The 27,061-nt window shown below is 36.8% G+C and overlaps 1 protein-coding gene across 1 annotated transcript in view; it reads right to left on the bottom strand.

The window, feature by feature from the left end:
* The window catches only part of LOC136877034 (zinc finger protein 84), a 73,986-nt gene that overhangs the window by 1,834 nt on the left and 45,091 nt on the right, over positions 1 to 27,061 (bottom strand). The window contains exon 4 of the mRNA XM_067150839.2: positions 16,638 to 17,100. Coding sequence (XP_067006940.2) covers positions 16,638 to 17,100 — 463 coding nt within the window. The remainder of the gene's footprint in view (positions 1 to 16,637; positions 17,101 to 27,061) is intronic.

The following is a 27,061-nucleotide window of genomic DNA, read 5'->3' on the forward strand; positions in this document are numbered from 1 at the left end:
TCTTGGTCTGTCGATAAATAAATATAACACCTAAATAACTAAGCATCATACCAACTACTGTTATGGTATCTGGAGGTGCTGTAGTGATGGAATTTTGTCCTGCAGGAGTTCCTTTACAAGCTGGTAAATCTACAGACGCTAGTCTGGTGTATCTGAACACCTTCAAATACTATCAGACTGAGCTGTCTGTGATTGAACCCACCAACCTGGACTCCGAAGGGCAGTGCTCTACAGTCTAAACTACTTAGCCCTTTTTCTTTTCTTAGCTGGCAACAGGTTGAAGCCGGTACGTTACTGTTGGTGCTGCTGGTTTTTGGACTTTCATTAATAGTTGGGTGCTGCTCTTTGAACTTTCCACTGTGCTAGAGTCACTGCCACCAAATAAATCTGTAGGGGTATCATGTTCTTGTTCATATGGCAGACATGATCAGAAGACCTAAGTGTCCTCATCTGGATCGCTTCTCCAATAGTTGGCTGGTTATCACACTGTTCCAGATGGTTTAATTGTGAAAGTGGTCATGGAGAGTAAATGCTAAGACTCTGATGGAGGAATTCATCTGGAAGCCTTCCAGCTTCTGAAGATCTTGTTTCAGAACAGTCCATATTTCAGAACAATACTGGTAGAAACAGTATGCAAAAGAGGCACATCTTTTAATCCTGATGCTCTTTCACAAACACTACAATATAATAATAATAATAATAATAATAATAATAATAATAATAATAATAATCTTATTTGTTTTACGTCCCACTAACTACTCTTTTACGGTTTTCGGAGACACTGAGGTGCCGGAATTTAGTCCCACAGGAGTTCTTTTACGTGCCAGTAACTCTACCAACATGAGGCTGACGTATTTGAGCACCTTCAAATACCACCGGACTGAGCCAGCCCGGCACAAACACTACATGATGCGAATGCTGCCACTACCTGTCCAATCTCGATATGTACTTTTGCACTCAGTGACATTTCCTTCTCCTGGATCAGTGTTCTCAAGTATTAGAATTGCTGGATTAGTTCAACTGGCATGCTGCTGATGTGAACCTTAGTCTGAGTACCATCTGCTGTAAGGGTTTTGGTTTTGTCTGCATTTATCTTCAGGCTATATGGCAAGGCAACGTTAGATATAAGTACAGTTGAAACTGGTTAAGACGTCCCTCTCTAGCGCATTTCTCTGGTTATTACATCATTATTTCAAAGTCCCAGTCCATGTCATATTAAATAAAAGTTAAAGAAACCTGGATAGCACATTTACATCACTCTTTAGTATGTTTGTAATTTCCACCATAAGAAATTTAAATTAGCGTTCCCGGCCACGTTGCGCACACGATGTGCCAGCAACGACAGGCCTGGGTGAGGATTTGGTAGAGAACTTAACTTCACGGCCCTAGTATGTCGGCCTACAGCTGCAGGGAGCATTGCTCTCAAGCCAGTCTTTGATGTGGGCGTGTGTGTGTTTGGATCGCGCAACAGTAGCACATGTAACATGTTGGTGCTTAATTTTACGTTTGTTAAGTGCATTGTGTAACAACGTACATAAATTAGCCTACTGTAGGCCTATGTATTATGTATGTATACGTGTTGCTGCTTAATTTTATGTTCGTAAGTGAATTGTGTAACAACGTATATAAATAAGGCCTACTGTACTTACGCATAGTGGTTTGCAGAACAATCAGTTATGGAGAAGAAGAAGAAAGCTAGACAGTTTAAAAATGATGAAAAATTAAAGTTTATTTAGAAAGAGGATGCTAATCCACACATCAAACACGTGCAAATCGTCTCGATGTTGGACATTCCTACAATAACTTTAAACATAATTTTAAGCAACTTGTATAGTTCGTGTCTCTAACGTTTTTCCTTAATGTTTTACTATGTTGTGTTCTTAAAACATATTATTTCTTTATTTAATTAATTATAACTGTAAACACTTGTTTATTTGTTTTCATTATCATTATTTTTATGTTCAAATCTAACCTTAAATTTAACAGTGTAATTGTTTTTCATTTTTTAGCACATTCCCTCTCTAACATTTTTTTTCGGTTTCCACAAAAATGTCCTAACCAGTTTTGGCTTAGGCAACATTATTAGCAAGGATAGCACTGTCATCAGCAAACAAAGTCAGTCAGAAACAAATGTTTCCTGAACTGAACTCCTTATTGCTGTTCTCCTCCTACTTCATTTACCCAACTCCCTGTCGGGGAGGGTAATGGATTGGAGACCTCCATTTCTATCTATTCTTCCACCATTCCTCTCTGAATATTCTTGGCACATCATCAACTCCTCTTCCAATTATTCTTCCTTCACTTTCTGTATCCCTCTTCTCCTTGACTTACCTGTTAGTATTCAATTTAAGCATCCATTCAAGTATTTCTCCAGGAATTCTTTTCTTCCATTCTTCTAACATGGCCAAACTATTTCAGCCTGTTTTCTCTATTCTATTCTGTAGCTTCTCCATTCACAGCCTGTCTCGTGCATCTATTTTCTTTATATGATCTTTACTTGTTTACTGTAGCATGCTTCAAAGAATTAATTTCAATTCAGTGTATTTTTTTCTTTTTGCTTTCCTCACTTGTTACTCATGTTTCTGCTTCATATATGAAAACTAGGACAAAATAGGTTTTGTACAACGTCTTTTCATACTGTCTTGGTAACCATTTTCCACACTCTCTCATTCTCTGATAGAATCTTTTAGTAAATTGCACCATTTAAAAAAAATACATTACAATTGGCTCTACACTGCACTGATGCAGATAGGTCTTATGGCGAGGATGGAACAGGAAAGGGCTACGAGTGGGAAGGAAACAGCTGTAGCCTTAAGGTACAGCCCCAGCATTTGCCTGGTATAAAAATGGGAAACCATGGAAAACCATCTTCAGGGCTGCCGACTGTGGGGTTTAAACCCACTATCTCCCTAATGCAAGCCCACAGCTGCGTGCCCTTAACCGCAAGCCCGACTTGCCCGATTGTACCCTGCTGCTAACCTCCTTGTCTACCCTGAAAATATTTCTCATAATGGCATCCATACTATGTTGGAAAGTGATGGAGAAATAACACTTAGCCTAGCATATAAGACATTTGAGGGGCTTATAAGCCAAGGGGTACAAGTGTCATTCTTACAAAAATTAAGTTAAGTTCAGCGTTGGATAGCTAATGCATAGGAAAAGTTTGTGGCAGAGGGGTATAAGTGAATGCCCATCAGGTGCCGAGATCTAGCGGTAGAAATAAAAGTACTAACTGAATTCGCCGCTTGGCTTAGAAGCCAAGGGGAACAAGTGACACATGTACCCGTTGTGCACCAAACATAAGCACCAACCACTTGCATCACTTGCACATCATGCCGTCTGCTCTGTATTCTAATAGTTTTATCGCTGTAATGTGTCAATATTATTTACTGTTTGTTTAGCACAATAATAGAGTGTCTGTAAGGAAGAATTTCAACATATTTAAACAGTTTGACTTGAATAATATCTACAATAATGGCCAGAGATAGTGATGAATCTCTGCCTAACCTATTCGGAGGTAAGTGTTCAAATGGATTCATTTACAAAGTTTCTGTTAACTATTGTTATAAAACTACTACTCTTTAAGAAACGAGGCTAACATTACTGTACTTTTTTGACAGTGTATCATAAACGTTTTTTAGAATTTTAAACACTGAAGACGTATGAGACTTCTGTATGTTTTATTATGTGAAGTATTGATAACATTAATTTTTAAGCACAATTTTACAATTTTACCAATAAATTTAATTAAATCCCGTAGTACAATTTCCCCTTTCATTTTCCCGTTGTGCCAAAAATTACTTTTACAGAATACTTTAATAACCTAGGCCTAGTTCTCATTGTGTAGGCCACAAAAGCTGAAAAGGTATTTTTTGTTTAGCATAATTTTTTTAATGAGTTTTTTATATAGACGACACCGATGAAGACCCCGATTATGTCAACAAGGATTCCTCGCAATCTGAAAGCATAGATGATGAAGAGGGAAAGTATGTAACCGATCAGACTGTTCCTGTCAGACCCGAAAACAATCAAAATAATGAAGGTATTCAAACTGTCATACTGTAAGCCTCTGATATTTGAAATAAGTACAAAAACAAGCCTGTTGAAACATGAACTATAACACCTCTATAATTCAAATTCTACTAACATCAATCTCTATAGTTCAAACTTCCTCTAATTCGAAATAAATAGGCTATTTCTTGAATTTTCGAATAAGTGAGGTTCTACTGTACTTAATCTACCTCAACCAATACACACAATTTTGAACCTATTTATGGGGTTTTGTTCTACAGATTCTGGACAAGATGAAGCACCACTACAAAAGAGACCCAAACATCCTGGCTGTAAGAAAACAACAAGGAGTCACTTATGGAAAAGAAATGTGGCCAAGAAAAATCGCAACAAGGGTAAAGCATATGTGGATAGGAAAGGACGACAACATGAAGACAGACAGGTCAGACCATGAAACAAAAGGAACAGGCTCAGGCTAGCTACTCAAAGTCTGTCACTTGTGTTCATACTTTTCTTGAAGAAAGAGTATGCAAACAATTTTTCTAAGCACTCTGGATATTTCCAATAAGAGGCTAACTAACGTCATAAGTAAGAAAGTTTCCCAAACTGGTATTAGTACCAAAGACAAAAGAGGGCATAGACCTCCTGGCAACAAACTCCCTCAAGTTAAGGTTGAAAGTGCCAAAGAGCACATCTAAAGTTTTCCTAGATATAGTAGTCATTACTCATATACTGTGCACCAAATCAGAAATACTTAAGTGGTGACTTAAATATTAAGAAGATGTACAGTCTTTACTAAGAGTATTGCCAGGAAAGAAATGTTGAGCCTGTAAAACTAAGTTATTACCGCTACATATTCAATATACAATTTAATTTAAGCTTCCACAAGTAACATGTGTTACTTGTGACAAATTACAGAATGTCATAGCCAATGGGCAGCCACAAGACAAAGAATGAGCTCTTATTGAGAAAGAGTTACACTTACGCAAGGCAGAAATTGCTAGAAAGCAGTTAAAGGATGCTGAAGAAGAGGTTAAAAGAAATAAAACTCACGTAGCAATTTGCTTTGACCTACAAAAAATGCTTCCATCACCAGTGTTGACTTGCTCCAAAGTTTACTACTCTCGACAGTTGTTGATTTACAACTTTTGTGTCCATGACCTAGAGATGTTTTCATGTTTGTATAAATTCGTCAAAACTCTCCCATCTACAGTTAAAAGAATCACAATGTTTAGTGACAATGCAGGGGACTAAAATAAAAGTAGGTTTATAGTCAAGTTCTGGTTGTTTATAGTACAAATACACACACATATTGAACAAGCTGATCATAAGTACCTCCTGTCTGGTGACTCGTACAATGATTGCGATGGAAACTTTGGTGTAATCGAACGATGCCGGAGACAATCCAGCAAAGGCATTTACGTACCCCAAGATTGGATGGATATCATTGCAAAATCATCCAAAAGATTTTTGGTGGCTTGTACGCAAGATGAAGAGTTTCTGTCCCTGGAACCTCTCGAAGACCGTAATGTAAAATTGGTCAAGGGTATCAGAGGAATGTAGTGGCTATGATTTTGCAAGTCTGACCCTTACACAGTTTTCTACAAAACCACTTTCAATGAAGACATGCTAATCTCAACATACACAATGAAGACCAAGTCTGTGCCAGGAAGACCACCAGTTAGACGACTTGTGCTACTCGAGCTGCCATCCAGGTATCAAAGGTAACAGGTTCAAGGATTTGCAAGAACTACTTCATTTCGTGCCACCATGCCACCATGCATTCTACAACACATTATAACATCAAACAGAGCAGCAAGGTGGAAGAATGGAGGGAGGTGAGGATGAAGATGTCAACCAAGAAGCCTTGGAAGAAGAAGCAGACCATATTTTGGACAGTGACGATGATGCATAATGTCATAATATAATGTAATCATACCTAATGTCTATTAAGACACAAGACAATGAGACCTTCCTCAGTTATATTAAAAATTAGCTGACAGTTATATTAAAAACTAGCTGATGTACCCGTGCTTCGCTATGGGGTTCTCAGAAAGACTGACTAGGTGGCTTTCCTTAACTGAAGTCAAAATATATCATTACAGAAACATCAGTAGGAAAGCAATGTTATCATATAAAATACTCAATCAAATGAAAAACCGCATATTTTCTCACTTTTAACAAATAGTACTATGGTGCCAATCTAAAAGTCCAAAGTTCCAAAACTGGAGTGACCAGACCGCAGACAGCCATGAACACTCATCTGCCATTATTCCGTTAAATATGCACACTGCTCATTCCAGTCAGTGCTCAGAGTGGGGATTGAACAGCTCTTATGAGCTTTCTATATTGTACGCCTTCAATTTAGTTTTCTTTCAACTCGGTGATATTAGGGCATCTTATAAAATTATTTATAGCGTAAACTGTAGTTCTTTATTTTCCGACTTTACATACCGATTTTCATTAAATTCTGTTTACTCACTTTCTTGTGACTCGATGCTGATATGGACTTCATAACAAAAATCCAAATTCATGAATATCTCTGTGATCACAGCCGGTACAGTAACAACGTATAAGACATAAATGATAGGAAATTTAATACTATATACCTTTAGTTTTGTAGTATTTATCGATATGACCACTAATAACATAATTATTTGGGAATTAAATTTTAGGCCTTCCCCTAAACTATCATTTCACTCAGCGTGAATCAAATTATTTACTGTATGGCCTAGATTATAGCGACTTATTCCCTGACTTTGCATACCGATTTTCATTAAGGTAGAACCACTAATAACATAAATATCTGAGAATTAAGTTTTAGGCCTTACCCTAAACTACCATTTCAGGCAGTGTGAACAAAATTATTTATGGCCTAGATTGTAGCGACTTATTCCCCGACTTCGCATACCGAGTTTCATTAAATTCTCTTCAGCCGTTTTCTCGTGATGCAGGTACATACATACATACATACATACATACATACAGACAGACATTACGGAAAAGTAAAAAGGGCATTTCCTTGTTACTGTGGACGTGACTGATACAGAAATACCATCCTTTTTAAATTCTGAGCAATGTACAGACAAAACTCTTATTTTATATATATAGATACAGTTTTTGAATCATACACCCTGTTTTTTTTCTAAAAATACAAATCCTTTTAGAAGCCAAGGGGTACAAGTGCGACATGTTAACATTTGAGCGTTAACATAAACCTTTAAAAAATATTTTTTTCTATAGTTTGAAATTTTTCATAGAATTTCATAATCCTGTAGAATCATACTACAAACATTATGTGGTCATAAATGTTTTTGAAAATTTTGAACAGAGTTTTAACTTAAAAGTCCTTTTTCTCAAAACTATAAAAAGAGCACTAGTACCCCTTGGCTTATAAGCTCCTCATTTAATTTTTGTGTTTATGTTGTGGGTGGCTGTTTATAATACACCCAGAAGGTTTGTATGAACTGTATCCCAAGAATGCAACTAGAGACAAAAGAATGGGTAAAAGCCAAAGTTCCAGCAAGAGTGGTTGGCATCTAAAATGTGAGAACTACAATGATACCCAGAAAAATAGAAAGTAAAAGGGCAATAATAGAAGTTTAACGATGAAATTTTAGGAAAAGAGAAACCAGCTGGGGAATGGAGGGAGATATCAGCTCAGATGGCATTTTAAGAGTAAGTGAAACTAGCTAGGAAATGAACTGAGATTTCTAGCCAGATAACATCAGAGTGAGACACAGTAGTTTGGAATAATCAGGAAACAAAAGAGCAGCCAATTTGTTTTGAGGAAAAAGGGGGAGACAGACAAGCTGATGGAACTCTTAATCAAAAAAGAGGTTCGTATCCCACTGTCGGCAGCCCTGAAGATGGTTTTCCGTGGTTTCCCATTTTCACACCAGGCAAATGCTGGGGCTGTACCTTAATTAAGGTCACGGCCGCTTCCTTCCAACTCCTAGGCCTTTCCTACCCCATCGTCGCCATAAGACTTATCTGTGTCGGTGCGACGTAAAGCCCGTAGAAAATAAAAATAAAAAAAGAGAAAATACAATCATGGAAAACTTAAATGTATTAGTAGAGTTGAAGATCCGTCTGGCTCCTTGGCTGAATGGTCCGCGTGCTGGCCTTTAGTTGAGAGGGCTCTCGGTTCAGTTCCCAGCTGGGAGCTCCTCTGGCTCAGGGACTGGATGTTTGTGTTTGTTTTCATACACTTCTCTTCCTACACACACAATACACCACACTACCTACCACCACAGAAACACACAATAATGAATACATCCCTACACATAGGTCTAGCATCAAGAAGGACATCTGGCTGTAAAACTGGGCTACCGGGCGAGTTGGCCGTGCGCGTTGAGGCGCGCGGCTGTGAGCTTGCATCCGGGAGATAGTAGGTTCGAATCCCACTATCGGCAGCCCTGAAGATGGTTTTCCGTGGTTTCCCATTTTCACACCAGGCAAATGCTGGGGCTGTACCTTAATTAAGGCCACGGCCGCTTCCTTCCAACTCCTAGGCCTTTCGTATCCCATTGTCGCCATAAGACCTATCTGTGTCGGTGCGACGTAAAGCCCCTAGCAAAAAAAAAAAAAAAAAAAAAAAAAAAAAAAAAAAAAAAAAAAAAAAAAAACTGGGCTAATCGGGATAAAGAAGTAGACTTGAAAGGTGGACAGGCTGTGTATGCAAATTTAACTTAGGTATATGGTCAACTGGGACATGACTTCCTCCTCTCCTACAATTTTATAACCACTCAAAAACCAGAGTGTGAGATACACACTATCACCATAAACTTCCATCAACATTTGGTTACTGCAGCTTAGATTAACAAGTGTTGGAACTTCCATAAGGCTCTATAGTCCAGAGAAGTTAGTTCCATATTTCAACACCACACATATTGTTTGGACTGAATGAGTAGCAGTTGAAAGCAATACTGTGCAGGCACGACGCACTGTGCGATATTGTTAGGGTGTGAAATGAGTGTAGTTATTAAATGCAGTCAGCATTATGTCAGGCTGTTTTATGTTATAACTAGCAATTAAACGCTGCTTCGCACACGTGGATTTCGTAATTTGATCAAAGTAATCGTTCCTCGACATTGTACTAAGACATTATCTGAAAATTTCTAATAAAATCTCACCTAAAAATTGAGTTTCATTTACCCCCAGAAATTCTTTGTAAACCACGTTTGTGGTTATTACCTTTTGCGGCTAAGACATCCATGCGACATAGAACTGTACATGTGAGAAACAGTCTTCTCTCAAGTCGAAAAAATAAACACGTTTCTTTATTTTTAAAGGAGATTCCGAATACCTATTCCCACATCTGTAACATCTTCAGTTTTTGAGATATGCATAAGTATCCCCATAAAAAGATTTCAACCCCTTGACCAGTCCTTCCTTCCCCCCCCCCCCCAATTCAAGTGTATTTTCCTAGAACAAAAATACATGTTTCTTTATTTTTAAAGGTGATTCCAAATACCAATTTTCACGTCTGTAACATCTTCATTTTTTGAGATATAAGTATCCTCATAAACGTAATTCAACTCCATTTCCACCCCCCTCCCCCCCACTTCCTACCCATTAAGTTGATTCCCCCTCCCCAAAAGGTGCGTGTTTCTTTATTTACCAAGGAGATTCCGAATACCAATTTTTCACGTCTTTAACATCTTTAGTTGTTGAGAAATAAGTATCCTCATACAAAGAATTCAACTACTTTTTCAGTTCATTCATCCCCCTTAAGTAGATTTTCCGAAGACAAAAGAACACTTGTTTCTTTACTTTGAAAGAGGATTCCAAACACAAACGTTCATGTCTGTAACATCTTCAGTTTTTGAGATATAAGTATCCTCATGAAAAGAATTCAACTCCTTTTTCACTCCACCCCCGCCCGTTAAGTTAGTTTTACCTCACCCAAAATAAATGCGTGTTTCTTTAGTTCTCAAAGAGATTCCAAATACCAATTTCCACGTCTGTAACCTTCAGTTTTGAGATATAAGTTTCTCCAGAAAAAGAATTAAATTTTTTTCACGTCCTTTCACACTCCCTACTTAAGTGAATTTTCCAAAAATAAACAGTACGGTATCCGTTTCTTTAAAAGACCTTCCAAATACGAGTTATCACGACTGTAACATCTTCAGTTTTTGAGATATATATATGTATCCTCGTAAAAGGAATTCATCTCCGTTTTCATCGCCCCCTACCAAGTTGATTCCCCCTCCAATGCGTGTTTCTTTATTTTTAAACGAGATTCCAAATACCAGTTTTCACGTTTGTAACATCTTTAGATTTTTTTGGTATATACACACATTGTCATACAAATAATTCAACTAATTTTTTAATTCTTTCAATCCCCCCTCCCCCCCCTGTTAACAGTTTTTTTTCCGAAATCCAAAGAATACGTGTTTCATTATTTTTAAAGGAGATGCCAAATACCAATGTTCACGTCTGCAACTTAAAAAAAAAAAAAAATCTTTACTTTTACAGGAAATTCTAAGTACCCGTTTTCAAATCTGTAATATGTTACCTGTCTGAGATAATTTGCAGGTATTGTCATTTTAAAAATTCACCCCATTTGCCACTCCTGTTCACCCCCTATTCATCGGATTATCCAAAAAGACAAAAATACGAGTTTCTTTATTTTCGCAGGGGATTCCAAATACCAATTTTCATGTTTGTAACACCTTCAGTTTTTGAGATATAAATCTCCTCATTAAAGGAGTTCAACCCCTCTTCCCCCATTTTCCAGCCCCCTTAATGGGATTTTCTGAAAACAAAAAAAAAAGGGGTTTCTTTATTTTTAAAGGAGATTCCAAATACCAATTTTTATGTCCGTAAACTTTTAAGTTTTGAGATATAGATATGCTCATTTTAAAAATTCACCCCCCTTTTCACCCCTGTAATGCCAGAATATCCAAAAATTCTCCCTTAGTGAGCACCTACACCCTAATATAAATGTATCCCCAAAATTTCATTTCTTTATGTCCAGTAGTTTTGGCTCGGCGATGGTCGGTCAATCAGGACATGTTATTTTATATATATAGATGTAAATCCTAAGGCACATCAATCCTAAGGTTTTTCTAAAGATGAATGTTAAGATGGCAATGCAGCTTATTAGCAGGTCAGTTGCAATAGGTCTGGCATTTTATAGAGCATTTAGTGTGAATAGCTTCAAAAACAGAAATACTTGAAATATTTACAAGTGATACGAACAACATTTTCTATGCTATAGATTTGATATTTCCGATTGAGGGGGCTCCAAAACAATGCCGAGCATCAAAACACACTGAAAAAGTTCCACAAAGTTATCATAGTTATAACAGCTGCATTTACGGTAACTCTAGGAGTCACCATCAAGAGCACACTCTAGATTTAGCTGACTTGCTTTTGTCATATATGATTTAATCAGTAACCACCAATTCGTTAGCCTTCTATGATGTGCCAAATTGTGCAGATGCTATAATGGAAAAAAAAAAAAAAAAAAAAAAAAAGGGAGAAATCCGTTGTGGGGTGATATATTTTCAGACTATGTCCGGCCCCGCGGTGTAAGGGGCAACACGTCTGCCTGTCACCTGGTGGCCCCGGGTTCGATTCTCGGCCGGATCAGGGTTTTTTAATTGTAATGATTAACATCCCTGGCCTGGGGACTGGGTGTTTGTAACGTCCTTAATCTTCCTTTCCTCACACACAACATTCCACACTACTGCCATTCCAATTAAACGCAGGTTCATACAATATGGTGCCAGTAGGGGCAAAAGATCCACATGGGTCGATGTCCCGAACAAATAGCACTAAAAAAATATGTGGATATGATGCATGAACTTCCCAGAATTTCAAAATGTGTGCTCTTTAGAAGACCATCTGCTATTATATTTACCTAAACTGGTATTTAATTACATTAATTCCAGATTATATATTTTTTTTTTGGGTGAAGTCCAGGTCATCATCTAAAACAGCAAAAAAAGTATTTTGAGTTTCTTTCCAAGTGGAGATAATCATTTTCAATAATTTTAAACCATTTTTGCTGCAAACAGTATTGCAGTGTGTTATATAGAAAACCCAATAATAGGTGCATTAATCTGCATTTCAATTATGTGCAGAAGTTTAGCAGTATAGCACTGACAGCTCCAGGTTCAACTGCTTCATATTACGTTATGAAGTCGTGCTCTGACAGGCTGACACTACCACAGCATTGTATCCCAAACGACTGCCCGACTGACAAACTGAGAAGACAGACACGAAGTAAACAAGCAGAAGTTCCTGGCATGGCTGAGTGAATTGTATTTGGAATAGTAATAACCAACAACCTGTTGGGCATATGTGTTAGGAAATTTAGCGGCAAAGCATAGGCTGATTCACTATAGTGCTTACTGTTAGCAAGACTACTGGGATTTGGTAAAATCATAAGTCTTCTTATTCTTTACCTGTATGTATGTATGTATGTTGGGTATTCAGCCTGAAGGCTGGATAGATCCTCAACAGGTTCACCATTAGCCTGTCATAGATGGCCTAGGTGTCACTGAAGAGGCATACTAGGGAAATGAGGAGTGATGTAGTTTCCCATTGCTTTCCTCACTGAGCCAGAAGTTGCTACTGCACATCAGTCTGCCAAGCCCACTGAAATGCGTGTATCAACCGACTCTATGAGCGACATTTTCACACCATTCATAGCAGGGACTGGCTGCATAAGGAATGGCATTATTAGCGTCACTCATACCTCAGCCACTTTCATAATGTCAAAGCTAAGTACAAGACTGAGACAGGTCAATGAAAGTTACAATTTTATTCTAGCCCATACCAGAAGACATAGCGCACTGTAAACACTACATCTTGCCAGCAAAGGCCTATTCTCTACCTATACTTCATATAATCTATATATATATAAGATAACATGTCCTGATTGACAGATTCATCATTGCCGAGCCAAAACTACTGGACATAAAGAAATGAAATTTTGGGGATATATTCATATTAACATGTAGATGCTCGCTAAGAGAGGATTTTTGGATATTTCGTCGCTAAAGGGGTGAAAAGGGGGGTGAAATTTTAAAATGAGTATCTATATCTCAAAACTTTTAAAGTTTACAGATGTAAAAATTGGTATTTAGAATCTCCTTTAAAAATAAAGAAACACTTATTTTTTGTTTTCAGAAAATCTCAATAGAAGGGGTGAGAAGGGGATGAAAAAGGGGTTGAATGCCTTTAATGAAGATACATATATCTCAGAAACTGAACATATTACAGACCTGAAAATTGGTATTTTGGATCACCTTTAAAAATAAAGAAACATGTATTGTTTCGTATTTGGAAAATCCAATTAATGGGGGGTGAATTTTTAAAATGAGTATGTATATCTCAAAACTTTTAAAGTTTAGATGTAAAAAATTGGTATTTTGAATCTCCTTTAAAAGTAAAGAAACACATATTTTTTGTTTTCCGAAAATCCCAGTAGGAAGGGTGAAAAAGGGGTTGAATGCCTTTAATGAGGATATATCTCAGAAACTGAAGATATTACAGACCTGAAAATTAGTATTTGGGATCTCGTTTAAAAATAAAGAAACAAGTATTTTTGTTTTGAGAAAATCCAATTATTGCGGTGCAGGGGGGGGGGGTGAGGGGGTTAATTTTTAAAATGAGTGTATATATATCTCAAAACTTTGAAAGTGTACAGATGTAAAAATTGGTATTTAGAATCCCCTTTAAAAATAAAGAAAAACATTTTTTTTGTTTCTGGAAAATCCCAGTAAGAGGGGTGAAAAGGGTGAGGAAGATGTTGAATGCCTTAAATGAGGACTTATATCTCAGAAACTTTTTTTTTTTGCTAGGGGCTTTACGTCGCACCGACACAGATAGGTCTTATGGCGACGATGGGATAGGAAAGGGCTAGGAGTTGGAAGGAAGCGGTCGTGGCCTTAATTAAGGTACAGCCCCAGCATTTGCCTGGTGTGAAAATGGGAAACCACGGAAAACCATCTTCAGGGCTGCCGATAGTGGGATTCGAACCTACTATCTCCCGGATGCAAGCTCTCAGCTGCGCGCCTCTACGCGCACGGCCAAAAAATATCTCAGAAACAGAAGATATTACAGACCTGAAAATTGGTATTTGGGATCTCCTTTGAAAATAAAGAAACACGTATTTTTTTTGTTTTGGAAATCCAATTAATGGGGGTTCAACAGGAGTGACAAATTGTGGAGAATTTTTAGAAAGACTATATCTACAGTATATCTCAGAAACGTAAAATGTTACAGACGTAAAAATTGGTATTTGGAATCTCCCATAAAAGTAAATAAATATAGGTGATTTGTTTTTGGAAACTCCACTTAAGGGGAACTAAAAAAGGGTGAAATTTTAAAATGAACATTTCTACAGTATGTCTCGAAAACTTAACATGTTACCAAAGTGAAAAATAGTATTTTTTTTATCTCTATTAAAGATAATGAAAAATGTACTTTTTGTTTTCGGAAAAATCGCTTGGGTGGAGGGGTAAAAGTGACTGAAAATAGGGTTGAATTCTTATAATTAGGATACTGATATCTCAAAAGCTGAAGATGTTACAGACGTGAAATGTGGTATTTGGAATCTCCTTTAAAAATACAGAACACCTACTTTTTGTTTTGTAGGCCTACACTTAAAGGGGGGAGGAAAATTGAAAAATCAGTTGAATTATTTGTATGAAGATACTATTATCTCAAAAACAAAAGATTTTGCAGATGTGAAAATTAGTATTTGGAATCTGCTTTAAAATTAAAGAAACACGTATTTTAAAAAAATCCAATGACAGGGGGAGGTGAAAGAATTGAAATATTAATTGAATTAATTGTATGAGGATACTTACATCTAATAAACACATAAGTTGTTACAGACGTGAAAATTGGTATTTGGATCTCCCTTAAAAACAAAACAAAAAGCGTTTTTGGGGGAAATTATCTTGGGGGGCTGACGTGAAAAGGAGTTGAATTCCTTTTATGAGGAACTGAAGATGTTAGAGTCATTATAATTGGTATTTAGAAGATCCTTTACTATTAAAGAAACAAGTATTTTTTAACGGGAAATTCACTTAAGGGGAGGAGTGTGAAAGGAAGTGAAAAACAGGTAATTATGTTTATGGGGATTGTTATATCTCAAAACTGAATGTAACAGATGTGAACACTGGTATTTGGAATCTCCTTTTAACATAAGGAAACGCCTCCTTTTTTTGGGAGGCGGGGCTAAATCAACTTAACGGCGGTGGGGTGAAAAAGGAGTTGAGACCAATTGATTTTACTGTTCATAATGTACTTATTCCGATCATAAACTGATCATTTGTAATCTTTCCTGGGTGCGTTTTCAAGAATCATATTTTCCTGTGGAGAACATAAATTTAGATTACAGTAGATTTTCCTGGCATATAAATAAAAATTTAAACACATTTGAAATAAACAATAGGAATGACATTGACCGTGCAATTGTTCACCTCTATAATAAGGACAATAATGCACAGAAGTATATCATTCGTGTCACCAGAAATCTCGCGCACTAGCCTACACGCGACGATAGTGCTGGTCACATTGTCAGCAATCTGACAATGGCTGCAGATGTAATTTACCGCCAAGTGGCGGTCTTGCATCTTGCTGTGGGTTCCAGACCATCAATAATAAATAATAATAATGTTCTGGACTGTCGTAAAAATGTGCGGACCGTGCTGGAAACGGGTCCTGGCCGGCCGCGGGTTCAGTACCGCCAAGGCACCCAAGACCACACCACGCAGGATCTCCTCAAGGATTTGATCCATATTAAAAATGCTTATAGGAAAAGATGGCAAAGATTTAGGGACCCAACTGACCGGGTGGAATACCTGGATCTATCCCGGGAAGTACAAAGTCGATTGCTGGAAAGAAAGATTGAAAAACGGTAGGGAACTTTAACGTGATCTCTCAGAAAATGAGTCAGATCACGAATTTTGGCGGATTCTCTTCTCAGAAAACGAGTTAGATCGCGAATTTCGGCGGATTATATATAAAACGTTAAGCATTCAATTATAAATTTCATTATAATACCGTAGCGAAGCATGGGTATCTTGCTAGTAAATCATATGATAAAGATAAAAGAGACTAAAATACTCAAGATGATTATGTTATTTTTCCTCACAGCTGCTTATATACTGTTTGCTGCTAGAGGGTCCAAATTATCTTTTTCTACAATTTGCTTTATGTTGCACCAACACAGATAGGTCTTATGGCGATGATGGGATAGAAAAGGCCCAGGAGCGGAAAGGCAGCAGCCGTGGCCTTAAGGTACAGGCCCAGCATTTGTCTGGTGTGAAAATGGGAAGCCACGGAAAATCATCTTCAGGGCTGCCGACAGTGTCGTTCAAACCCACTAACTCCAGGATGCAAGCTTTCAGCTGTGCACCCGTAACTGCATGGCCAACTTGCCCAGTACCAAATTATCTTAAGTACTAATTCCTCCCTTTTATGTTGACACATTTATGAGTATAGTGGCTGTGTTTGTGAAATTAATTGTTGCATGAGAATTTAGTCCAATATGTACGGTGAAATTCTTGAGAATACAACTAGTTTAAAAGAAAGACAGTACTCAACAACAGGGTAAATTCAAAGCTATTCCACCAAATTACCAAGAGAAAGTATATTACCTGAGAATGCACCCGCCGATGATCTGAGAGGTGAGATCTCACTCTAAAGCTCCGTCCACACTGAGTACATACAAACGGCCTCTCTCCAGAGTGAGTACGTTGGTGAGACTCTAAGTTCCGTTTGTCTCCAAAAGCCTTCCCACAGGTAGGACAGCCATATGGACGCTCTCCTGTGTGGGTTCGACGGTGGCGCTCCAGTTTGCCCCGCACACTGAATGCTTTGCTACAGAATTCGCACTGAAAGAGCCCAGCATGGATCCTCTGATGAAGCGTCAAGTCCCAGCGGAGCACAAACCTTTTCCCACACTGATCACAAGCATGTGGACGGATCTGAGTATGGACAGCCATGTGAACATTGAGATTTGTACGTCGCATGAATGATTTGCCACATACAGTACAATGGAACGGCTTCACTGGACGCTGTGGAGCGGTATTTTCTTCTACACTAGCAGTTTCCTTGTACCTATTAACATCACAAGCAATTGCCTTTTTACTATAACATTCTCAAGGAATGCACTTGTTAAGAGGTGTTAAAACCACATGTTCAATACAAACTGTGATACAATGGATCACTAAATTAACAAGACATATTAAAAAAATAAGCCATACTAAAACATCTTTCAACACCTTAAGAAAACAAACTCAAAACATTAAATACCACTAGACAGGGTTCCCTTCATGCAGGAGCTCACAAAAGAGTGACTTTTTTTCCAGTCTAGTCTACAGAGCGTTCAATGTCCCTCTTTCTCACAAAAATTTAAAAAAGAAATTAACACTATTTATTATTTATAATAGTTTTAAAAGATGTTTTATTGACAGAATCAAAAACAAAATAAAAAATAAACATTCTAGTAGGTTCATTAGGGAACTCAAAAATGAAAAGAAAAAAAATCTTACTTTCACATACGACAATATTTATCAAATTACAGTACTAATATTTTCAAAAAGCAAAATTTCAACATAGCTTTTAGGGCAAACAATACTGATTCTGCTTTATTTTGCAACACACACAGTGTTAATATTACCAATAAATTCAAGAACTATGGAGTTTATGAACTAGTGTTCTCAATGTTAAGCTGAGACTGGTATGTAGGCCAGACTGGTAGACGTTATACTATCAGATACCAAGAACACCTTAATATAATAGATTTTCTGCCACAAGTGCCCACATGACAGACTTTAACCTTTCTTAATCTTCCTTACATGAAGATCTCAGCGTTTTAAGCATCAAAATCAAAGTCATCCTTTTAAACTTATGAAAATATTTTTATTCACCTTGATCAAAGATTCAACTCAATAGGAAATCTGAATGAAATTTCAGGAAAATACAACATTCTTTTTGATGAATAATTTCAAATCATTAAGAAGCAAGACATTAACTCTAATGCAAATATCACCACGCAAACTTCTACTACCTTACTCTTGCCCCACCTACACCAGCCCATCTCCCCTTTCTCCCTTCACTTTTCCGCAACAAGGCTGCTTACCAACCTTCTATCTTTCTTTGCAGTTCTCGTTTAAATATACCCGTTCCTCTTGTTCTTGTTTAGACTCCTCATTCAAGCCTGGCGAACATCATTTCACAATTACCAGAGTTTAGTCCTTTTAGAACTTGTCCTTTCAACCCGTGCCATTATAACATTCTTCCAGAATGGCATTCACTTTCATTTATGAGAGATGTTCCCCGCTAATCAGAACTCCACATATTTGACTTGTCCACAACCTGCATATTATAAGTTCACACAATAATTGGCTATTTTACTGTGACCTTGACATAACTCCTGCATTATTAACATGAAGTTTATCATATGCAGTTTCTCAAGAAAGGTAAAATAAAGGGAGTGAAGGGTAAGCATGACTTCCGTGCATGTGTCTATCTCAAGTTATAAGGCCTGACAAACATCTGTTCCTTCCATGGCGACTCTTGTGAAATGAGTTGCTGTTGTGAAGTTTCAAAGTGGTAGTGCAATAATGTTTTAGTTACACATCTATATATATATAAAATAAGAGTTTTTTTTTTTTGCGCTATTTGTTTTACGTCGCACCGACACAGATAGGTCTTATGGCGACGATGGGATAGGAAAGGCCTAGGAATGGGAAGGAAGCAGCCATGGCCTTAATTAAGGTACAGCCCCAGCATTTGCCTGGTTTGAAAATGGGAAACCACAGAAAACTATCTTCAGGGGTGCCGACAGTGGGGTTCGAACCCACTATCTCTCGAATACTGGATACTGGCCGCACTTAAGCGACTGCCGCTATCGAGCTCGGTAATAAGGGTTCTGATTGTACATTGCTCAGAATTTATAAAGAATGGTATTTCTGTATCGGTTGTGTCCACAGTAACAAGGAAATGCACTTTTTAATTTCGCGTAATTTCTGTCTGTATGTACATACATCGCGAATCAACGGCTGAAGAGTATTTAATGAAAATCGAAGTTGGGGAATGAGCCACTATAATCTAGGCTATAAATCATTTTATACATGCTGAGCAAAATGGTAGTTTAGGAGAAGGCCTCAAATTGTATTCTCAAATATTTATATTATTAGTAGTCCTATCAATAAATACTGCATAACTAAAGTTATATAGAATTAATAATTAAATTAATGAATTAAATTGTAGGTCTTTCGACAAATGTGACCATTTTCAGTCCCTTAATTGATCTGTATTGACTAGGTTCATATAATATATTGCAGGTGATTGTTTGGTCTGCCCTGTCAATATATTATCAGTTTCTAATTTTGTACAATGTTTCACTTGTACATGTTTCGGAAGCCCCAACTCCCTTCATCAGCGATTTCTGCATCATACATCAATATTTCCCATATCTTAAGATCTAACATTATTCAGTTTTACATGATACATCATCAATATATAACATTATTTTTCACACATACACACAATATGACCATTTCTTGATAATTATTTAATTTAATTTCCGGGTTGAACCGTGCGTGATATGCGTACAAGTACAACACGGTTCAACCCGGAAATTAAATTAAATAATTGTTCACACCGTGGAAGCTTCACTTCTAAGATTTCTTGATAATGTTTTTTGTCATAGAACACTTTAAAAACATAATGGAATACCTTAAAACACTTATAAAAAGTTCAACTGGTTATGGTTATGTTGTATAACACTTTAAAATACGTATTAAGATGTCAGATGGTTGCTTAGAAAATCAGCCAAAGATAAAATGTTTCTTGCTACTGTTTATTCTTTTTTAACATCAAAGATTCCATTATTGGTCCGTATTGAAACGAGATTTACAGTCAAAAATAAGGGTAGGATTTTCCACCTGTTCAATACTATAATATATTATTATTTACATATTTTACGCCCACATTGGAGCACTTAAATCAATACATTTGAGTTAATTTATTCTTTTTCTTCTCCCAGAACTTTCTCATCCTCTCTGACCTGGAAGCCCTTTGTGTGTCCGATATAGTATATTGTTTCCGTTCAACTGTTTTTAGTTTGAGACTTATGCTTTTGTTCTTCAACATCCCCTTCTCTTTCCTGTCTTTGATTTGTTGCCAAGTTATACCCAATTCTTCCAAATCATCCTGAACTTCTTCGAACCAATTATTATTGATTTTATTTTTCAAAAAATAATCAAATAGTTGTTTCAATATCCTGGTGTCTGGTAATCTTGATATGTGACAGAAAAAGGAAATTCTTTTTTACGCATTGTAGATATTATTAATTCACATTCACGATGGCATACCTGCCAACTTTTAGAAACTAAAAATAGGAAGATTTTTAATTCTTGGATTTCATCACATATATTCCACCACAGTCTACGTGGAAAAAGGTCAGGATAAAAGGCAAACATATCTACAGTTACAATGCGAACTGACCATTAAATTTAAAATCTTCAACTAAGAAAATATAAAAATGGTTACATGGTTACACTCTCATTTATGACACTTACATACGAATAATAATATTTGTCACACCGACACACATAACAACATGCATAATACCGTATTTTCTCGCGTAATTAACGCACATATTTGACGAAAAATACAGGCGAAAACTTTGGATGCGTAAATTATTCAAAGAATTCAGATCCTTACCAATTATTTACAATTCATTTACATTTAAAAGACACATCAAATATAATATAAACACAATTGGTTCAACTCATTTGCGGTTATCGTCATATGGAGAAAAATTGTGGCGTGAGATTTTTTCTGAAAAGTCAAATAGGGTACATCAGGTACGTTAGATACGTGGGTTTGAAGTACCAACACTATAAAATATTCTTCTCATTACGAGCTGACAATATGACCTGAATGACATACCGACAAAAAAAAGAAAACTGTCCAACACGAGAAGGGCCGGGCATTGAAGGAGGGACCCTGCTACATTACCCCAAACCGTTCGTATCTAATCTTGTACGAGTGACGTGTCCATCCACCCTTTTTCTTGAATATGAACGTGAATCACTCGTGGAAATTTTGCTTTAGGCATTGTTTTTCGTTTTAGAACAATGTAAGGTGCAAGCTTTCTGCCATCAGCTGTTACAGCAAGCATTGCAGTACCGGTACATCATTGTTTTTTGCTTCCGGTAGCGCGTACGATAACACTATGTTCCTTTTTTATCGATTGTTCGACTTTGTGGCATATGGAAACTGATTGGCGTCTGTCTTGCGGTTCCTGTAAGGGAGACAAAATATTCCTTCACTTTACGCTTCTCAATCACAAAGCGATGAAAATGGTTGAAATCATGCGTCATTTTTTGGCATAATGTTGTTCATCGAAGAGAAAGTCCACTTCTCTTCATAAAATTAATCAAGCCTCGGCTAACCTTCAAATCCGAGACACTGATTCTTGTGCCGCTGGTGTTTCTCATGCTTTACAATACAGCATTTCGTGAGAAACGGGTTATCCAACTTTGCGTAACAAAATCATATATTTAAGCATATAATCCTCTACTTGCGGAAACTTATCCCTTTTTGGTCCACCATGAGTTTGTATGATGCAGTATTACTCCAATACTGTGGACTGACAATTATGAGATCTCAGAATGTCCCGTACCCGAAACAATCCTCGTAAGACTAGTGCAGTAGGATTTCCTGCCGGCTAATAACAGCACGTTGCCCTGTATTTGGAATGCCCGCTTTCTTAATAGGAAGCTTGCTACTTGTTGACATCTTTATTTCGAAATGCAACCAGAGCTGAGTGATGGATGTTCGAAGTTGGGGGTGTATCAAATACGTGAACATTTCTTTTTCTCTACTTTGGACCCAACAATATTGGGATGCGTAAATTATGCAAGGGAGTTAATTACGCGAGAAAATACGGTAGTTTTCTTTTCAGATGGTAAAATGAACGGAAATTTATAGGTATCTCTGAACACTTGAAAATAACGTTTGTTATAATTTTTGGCCATAACGAGAAAAGAAAATGCCAGAAACTGTCACCGACACAACACCCTTAAAAACATTCAACTCATTAAAATTATGCACTTAAATACGCAAAACTACCACATACAAAACAATTCAATTTGTCCCATACATTATTAACATACGACTTTGACAGAGGGGGAAAGCATAGAAATGCAACAAAAAAAACAAGTGACCTACAACTCCGACGAAACTATGCACAGAAATGATGTTAACAGCACGCTAACAACACAATAACAAACTCATTCTTTCGTCCCAATTAACTGAGTCGTTAGCACGCACAAGCCTCTTGCTTGCAGGACAATCGCCGCCCCGAATCCCCAGCTGTGGTGAGCAGGAAACATGATACGAAGCACTCACGAAATTAAGTATCAAATAAACACGCTTGAAAATGAGGTTTCGTAAATTACACAAGCACATAAGAATTTATCCTTTATCCTGGGAGAAGAGTATTGGCCGCATTAGAGGTTATATTAGTAAAAAAATCGGATGAAGTAAAAATAAATCGAAAAATCGGAAAAAGAGTTAAAAACCGGAAAGTTTCCGGGTAAATCGGAAGGGCTGGCAGGTATGCGATAGACAATGTTGTTAGGCAACAATCTCCACTTCCATCAACTTTGTGTTTTTTTTATTAATAATTGTTCTAAGAATTCTTCTATCAGTTTTCTGTAATTTGTCTGTTGTAGATTTTACATTTAATTTGAATGAAGTTTCACTGGCGTACGTTGCCTCTGGTTTAACTATGGAATTATAGTGTTTCAGCTTAGCGTTTATCGAAAGAGATTTTTCTTTAATAGGTTGGCCAGGTAAGTCTTTGTGCTTGTTTAAATTTAGTTGTTCTGTGTTCTATTGCTTCTTTTTCATTTGTGTTCCATGTTATTATTTCTCCAAGATATTTGAATTTCTGAACAATTTTAATCTCTTTATTACTGTTCAGTTGAATAACTGGTAAATCAACTTTAAAAGTTGGCATAATATCTGTTTTTTTTCAAATGAAATTTGTAATCCCATTTTTTTGGCTATAATTTCTAGTTGTTGAATTTGAAATTTAGCCTCTTCTATTGTATTTGCAAGTAATGCTAAATCGTCCGCAAAAGCAAGGTAGTCGAGTTTAATATTTCTACCGATCTTGATAGTTGGTTGGCATTTCTTGTTCCATTCACGCATAACCTTCTCCAATGCACAATTAAATAACAATGGTGTAAGTCCGTCTCCTTGTCGAAGTCCAGTTCTTATAATGGAGTTTTATTTTTTGGGTTAGGGTCAAATTCTAAATGTTACACAGGATCCTCACAATTAAGTAACTCTTTAAAGTATTCTGCAATGATGTTAGCATTATCTTGATTATTGTGTGCACTATAATATATATTATAATACTATTCTGTTATAGCCCACTTAGGCGTAGAAGAATTTATATGAATACAAACTTTCACACTGGAGAATAACTTCTCCACATTTGACAAAAAAATTCACAAACAGGAAAAGGGGGTAGTAATGGGCTCACGGCGTCAGGCATTTTAGCAAACATTTATTTGGATCACCTGGAGTTCAATGAGATAGTAGATAAAATACAAGGGTTGGAGATGTGGCTGAGATATGTGGAGGATGTTTTTGTGATTATTAATGAACAAACACTAAAACCGAAAGAACTACTAACTATTTTAAACATGGACAAAATATTAAATTCACGTTAGTCAGAGAAGAACAAATCCTTCAATTACCTTGATATCTCTTTCAGACCGTGTACGAACAATTGTGCGGGTTCATATTTTATGTACATATGAGTTTATTTGATGTTTTCTTGGTGCTAGACCAGACTGCAGTGCTTGTGCGGGTGACATAGCATGTACTTCAGTTGTTTTTTTATTTAGCGCTTGGCCACCCGGGGGAAGGAAGAAGAGTTTAAAAATACAGTTCATCGGCAAGATGGCGGGAAGCAGTAATGCCTAAAGTATTTATTTACTGCATTCATATTAATCTAGAAGCTTTAATGAATATCAGAATGTAATCAATGAAGTGTGTAAATTGTTTAGCGAACATAAATTGTCGACTGAATATAAAAACTGGGCTAAGAGCCAAAAGCTAAGTTCTGAGATGCACAGAAAAAACATTGACATTTCCACAGTCTTTTATTTTTTCTTCTGAAAAAGCATAAAAAAGTCAGAAGCACTTACATTATGAACATTCATGAAAGGAATATTATTGTTGTAATTACCTCTCTTGTCTGAACATTTTATGATATGAGGTATGTGCCAACCCCTGTTCCATTAAAACCGGGCTAAGTGCCGTTAAAGTATCACAATAATGAAAGGCAAAATTTACAAGAGCAGAGTGAGCAAACAACAGGTATGGATAACATTTTGATAAAGAAAGGAGAAAATCTTTTTAAAATTAATTTTATTCATTAAACAAAAAAACTAAGTACTCAAGTCATAATAATAGTAGACCCTAAGTAAAAAGTAGTATTCTTGAAAACTTTGTTGTAGAAAAAATTAATAATTTGAAAACAATGTAGTGTACAGTATTTTTCTTTAGGCTATAATAATTGTTATACAAATATTAAAATTTTTAATACGTAAACGGTTTTCTTCAAACCATGGATACTGTGTCAGTTCAGTGTAAAAAGGTTTTGTTTTCTTCCTTTAGGTACGGAATCATCTTTTTCAGATCTTCCTTCTTTTCAGGCTTCAATCTTGATGTCATTCCCAATCGTGGCAGTTCAAAGTTTTTTATAGTTTCATTCGTTACCCCTTTTTTAAACTAGTTTGTTGTTGCTCAGAGTTCAAAATCACTGAGTTTTTTTGTGTATACAGTTCCTGGATTTTTCTTGGTTATTTTGACCCAAACAACCTTAGAAATTTCGAAAGTTGTCGTATGAAGGCAACTTTTAGCTGCTGCGCTGAAGTCATAAAAATCTTCTTCATCCATCAAAGTTGTTATAAATTTTTTTTTGGGCAAGCCGTATAGAGAAGTCTGACAACATCCAAGGGAACCTCACATTTCTCAACTCTTTTTCTTCTTTCTACGAAACCAAAGTTGCGGTCGCAGGTTAAGTAGGAGTGGCCTGGGACAACATACTTATGTTGAACCTCATCAACATAGTTGTTAGAAACCAAATATATCCAAAGAAACAATAGCACCTTATTCTTATTTTGGCCCCCCACAGTTGTTGCTCCATACGATCAGTTTTTCCTTGTTTGTCATGTTAATAATGCCTCTGATTACACAACTGGCAATTTCATTGTCACCCTGGCCACTCAAACATAAATCCCCGATTGTTGTCAGACATGTGCAAACCCAGATTAAAACAAGACAATTGTCGTAAGTAATACATTTGGGAGTGGGTTAGTGTTGGTAAAGGAAACACTTGCTGCAAGTCGACTGAAATTGTACAAGTCTTTGTGATTTAGTTTCATCATTTCTCTGGCTCGCTCTGCTTTCCTGTGGTGAATTTCCAGTGAAGTTCAGTATAGTTCGTTGTTCCTCTGGTCATTTTGTATTTCGTTGTGCAACAAATCACAAGTATTACACGTGTCTTTTCTCAGTTTACAAAATCATAGATTTGGAAAGTATTTTCTCACTGTTTCTAAGTAAAACCGGTCCTGAACTGCAGCATTATGTAACTACAAAACCAGTCACACGGCGCTTCGCACATAGCCCGGATTTTGATACATGGTAGGTGGCACTTAGACCCAAGCGAATTCTTGTGGCTAAAGTTGAACTACTTGCAGACTGAATATCACATAGCCTGGTTTTTACTGCACAGGCATAGGCACATAGCCCACGTTTTAGCAATAAAATAGAATTTGATTTTTTTTGGCACTTAGCCCGGTTTTTATATTCGGTCGACAATTGTGAACTTGCAACATCATACCATGAGGTTTTGAATGTTGATTATGCACAATTGTGCGAGCTAGGTTTTCCTACAAGCAATGCATGCAGGAGTGCTGGGTGTTGCCACCGAAAGGACTGTGAAAGCAGAACTCGTACTCTACGCGAGAAATGTAATGTAAAATATTTCAATTGTTTTAAATCCTTCCACACTGTAAAATAGAACATTTGATCATGTACATGTGAATATTCACATGTACTGAGCTGTGCTGTTTTTCAGACGATAGTTCTTATTTTGTAAAATAAACTGTAAACACATGCATTTAAGAGCATTTTAGTAAGTTTTTGACGTACAAACAAAAATCCACACCTCCAGTTTTCTTTTTCGGGTCTCATGGCAAGGTGCTGCCGCAAAAAGGACTGGAAAAGCAAAACTCGGCGTCAGTGTAGAAAATGTAATGTATACTTGTGTTTGAAAAAATAAATTGTTTTAAATTATTCCACACTGTAAAATAGAACATTTGAATGGGTGCTCGCAAAAACGGGCTAACCAACAAATTTGGAAAAAATGAATTATGTGCTGCCATCAATTGCGGAATGTTCAAAGTATCTTCTGTGAGTTGGGCTAACATGAGGCAATCCTGTGTGATGATATACAACACTTTGAATTTTATGCCATTTTATTTAGGCCAATTTTGTTATTGCAAAATCGGGCTAACAGATGTTGACGGAGAAGGCGGTAAAGATGCCATTGCTGTATATGTAGGTTAGCAAACCTTATCCCCATGTATACTAGAGGCTGCAGGTGTTTCTTGTGTTTTTTGTGCCAGATGAATGGAAGGATTTAGCCATTTGAAGTAGTAAAAATGACAAGTGATAAGTTTGTGAGCACTCAACCTTTGCTAGAAAAATTAACCAAGAGAACAGTATCTGTAAATACGCAAACAGTACTAATTAGTTAAGTTTCAGGCATACTATTTATGAAAGATGTACCATTTAAGTATTTTTAAAATATTTATATGGTAATGCTGAGGAATATGATTGTGTTGACCTTTACAAAAGGAACAGTAATGGTGGTCGGCCATCACTTGCTAGTGTTCAGCTGTCACCAAAGTACAGTGTTACAAGGCCAATAAAGCCAGCAAAGCTTAAGGATTTGCTTGAGCTACTTGAATATGTCCCT

Source organism: Anabrus simplex, chromosome 1, assembly GCF_040414725.1.
Source record: "Anabrus simplex isolate iqAnaSimp1 chromosome 1, ASM4041472v1, whole genome shotgun sequence".
Taxonomy (NCBI): domain Eukaryota; kingdom Metazoa; phylum Arthropoda; class Insecta; order Orthoptera; family Tettigoniidae; genus Anabrus; species Anabrus simplex.